The sequence below is a fragment of the Oncorhynchus kisutch genome, linkage group LG20 (genome assembly GCF_002021735.2).
Source record: "Oncorhynchus kisutch isolate 150728-3 linkage group LG20, Okis_V2, whole genome shotgun sequence".
Taxonomy (NCBI): Eukaryota; Metazoa; Chordata; class Actinopteri; order Salmoniformes; family Salmonidae; genus Oncorhynchus; species Oncorhynchus kisutch.
The window spans coordinates 33817690-33820523 of record NC_034193.2 but is presented as its reverse complement, the minus strand read 5'-3'; the positions used below and the strand labels follow the sequence as shown (position 1 = coordinate 33820523).

Sequence of the window (2834 nt, the reverse complement as noted above, 5' to 3'; positions counted from 1 at the left end):
GGTGAGAGGTTATTTTTATGGCACCACACTCCCAGGGCCCTCACTTCCAGCCCTGTAGGCTGTCTCATCATTGCTGGTAATCAGGCCTACTACTTTTGTGTCATCTGCAAACTTGATGATTGAGGCTTGCGTGGCCACGCAGCCATGGGTGAACAGGAAGTACAGGAGGGGGCTGAGCACCCTTTCTTGTGGGTATCAGTGAAGTGGAGGTGTGAAGTCCAGGATGAAGTTACACAGGGTTGGGTTCAGACCCAAGGCCTCCAGCTTAATAAAGAGCTTGGAGGGACTATGGTGTTGAATGCTGAACTATAGTCAATGAACAGCATTCTTACGTAAGTATTCCTCTTGTCCAGATGGGATAGGGCAGTGTGATGGCGCTTGCATCTTCTGTGGATCTAATGGGGCGGTAATCAAATTGAAATGGGTCTAGGGTGACAGGTAAGATGGAGGTGATATGATCCTTGACTAGTCTCTCATAGCACTTCATGATGACGGAAGTGAGTGCTACGGGGCGATAGTCATTTAGTTCAGTTACCTTTGCTTTACGGGCTCCCGAGTGGCGCAACAGTCTAAGGCACTGCATCTCAGTGCAAGAGGCATCACTACAGTCCCTGGTTCAAAAACTGAATCACATCTGGCTGTGATTGGGAGTTCCATAGGGCGGCTAACAAATGGCTCAGCATCGTCCAGGTTTGGCCGGGGTAGGCCGTCATTGTAAATAAGAATTTGTTCTCAACTGACTTGCCTAGTTAAATGAAGGTTAAATAAAAAATATATATTGGGTACAGGAACAATGGTGGACATATTGAAGCATGTGGGAACAGTAGACTGGGATAGGGAGAGATTGAATATGTCTGTATAATGCTTCATAGCAAAGGGTCTGAATATTTATGTAAATAAGGTATTTATGTTTTTTATTTGTATTAATTTTCAGATCATTTCGAAAAACCTGCTTTCACTTTGTCATTATATTTTGTGTAGATTGATAAGGAACATTTTCTATTTAATCCATTTTAGAATAAGGCTGTAATTAATCCAACAAAATGTGGAAAAAGTCAAGGGGTCTGAATACTTTCCGAATGCGCTGTAAACTAAAGTAAAAAAAAAAAAGTTAATTAAATCCATTTAAAATAATCTTTGTCTGAAAATAAAATATTTCTCTCAACTGCGTTTCCCCTCCAGTCAGCAGACGGCGATGTGCGTCTATCAGGCGACGCTACCGGCGTGACGTATAAGCTAGTGGACGGTTCTTCAGAAACAGTTCGTCAACCACCTCGGTAGCTTGCTGGCCAAAATAGCCGAAAGATTCAAGCTATTTATACGCTTTCGGTGTATATTAGCTACTGTGTTTGAGACACACTTCTGTCGTATCTACTTGTTAACCTATTTAATTTAATATTACATTATTTTGTATTAGTCAGCTATAGTAGCTGGCTGGTTAAGTTAGCACTAGCCTAGTTGCTACTGCTAGCTAGCTAACATCCCCGAACATGAGCTCCCTAAACTACTCCCCTCCTGTTAAAGAAGAGGGGGTCCGCTGGACGGAGAAAGAAGCTCTGGGACTGAACATTGTCGTGAAAGAGGAGAAGGAAGAGGAGGATGTCACAGTAAAACAAGAAGTCGAGGCTGAGGCTGTTACAGTGAAAGAAGAGAAAGATGTTTCAGTGAAAGAAGAGGAAGACTCGTTCAGAGTGAAAGAGGAAGAGGATGTCACAGTAAAAGAAGAGGAGGAAGACAAAGAGGATGCAGTTTTTGGAGTGAAGAAGGAAGGGGAGATTACTGTCACATTGAAAGACGAAGAGGTGGAGATAGGAGATCTGATTAACACCAGTAAGTACCGCATTCAATTTGTTGCTACCCCTTGTTTTCTCCGTTCCGTTTCCAACAAGTGACTTAACATATATATTTGAGAAGGGTCTATCTGCTGACCGCAGACTGGGGGGCACGGCATGTAGTGATTTTCGTGTAGTGATGATTTACTACACACCGAGCCCCCCAATAGTGCCATGCGAGAGTTGGGTTGGCTACACCAAAGATTATGGATATACTGACAAGATGTGTCTCTGCCCTAACAAGGGGAGTCGTTGTCCACAAAACGACACTGCGGGTTGTCTATCTCCCGCCTATCCTGTCTTTGGATTGGTGGATACTTCTTATTATTGTCATATATTGTTTATATTCTATGAGGGTTGTTGACGTCAACCGCCTGTATTCAATGGAGAGATGCTAAGCTGCTAGCATGAATATGCATAGCGATCTGGAGACAACTCCTATAGTGTTTTTATCAAAGTTGTTGGTATGTCACGTGTCCATTTAACAACTTAAGCATTACGACACTTCTGTTGGATCAAGTAAACCTCACGTAGCAAATAAGCCATTCATTTTGATGTTGACCAAATTCGACACTTTCCACATTGGGTTGATAATTGTTTCCACTTGAATACAACCTACTGTAACCTACTGGCATGACCTAGAGAGATGTTATTTATTTATTTTTTATTTAACCTTTATTTAACCAGGTAGGCAAGTTGAGAACAAGTTCTCATTTACAATTGCGACCTGGCCAAGATAAAGCAAAGCAGTTCGACACATACAACGACACAGAGTTACACATGGAGTAAAACAAACATACAGTCAATAATACAGTATAAACAAGTCTATATACAATGTGAGCAAAGCAAATGAGGTGAGATACGGGAGGTAAAGGCAAAAAAGGCCATGGTAGCAAAGTAAATGCAATATAGCAAGTAAAACACTGGAATGGTAGATTTGCAGTGGAAGAATGTGCAAAGTAGAAATAAAAATAATGGGGTGCAAAGGAGCAAAATAAATAA

The 2834-nt window shown here is 41.7% G+C and overlaps 1 protein-coding gene across 1 annotated transcript; it reads left to right on the top strand.

Moving 5' to 3' along the window:
- Positions 1-1258: 1258 nt before the first annotated feature.
- On the top strand, positions 1259-1907 carry LOC116355366 (protein Ycf2-like). Its single transcript, XM_031798791.1, has one exon. The coding sequence runs from the start codon at positions 1491-1493 to the stop codon at positions 1890-1892; it is 402 nt and encodes a 133-aa protein (XP_031654651.1). The 5' UTR covers positions 1259-1490; the 3' UTR covers positions 1893-1907.
- Positions 1908-2834: the final 927 nt, after the last annotated feature.

Coding starts and splice junctions, on each gene's coding strand:
- LOC116355366 (XM_031798791.1), top strand. CDS start 1,491: ATGAGCTCCCTAAACTACTCCCCTCCTGTTAAAGAAGAGGGGGTCCGC.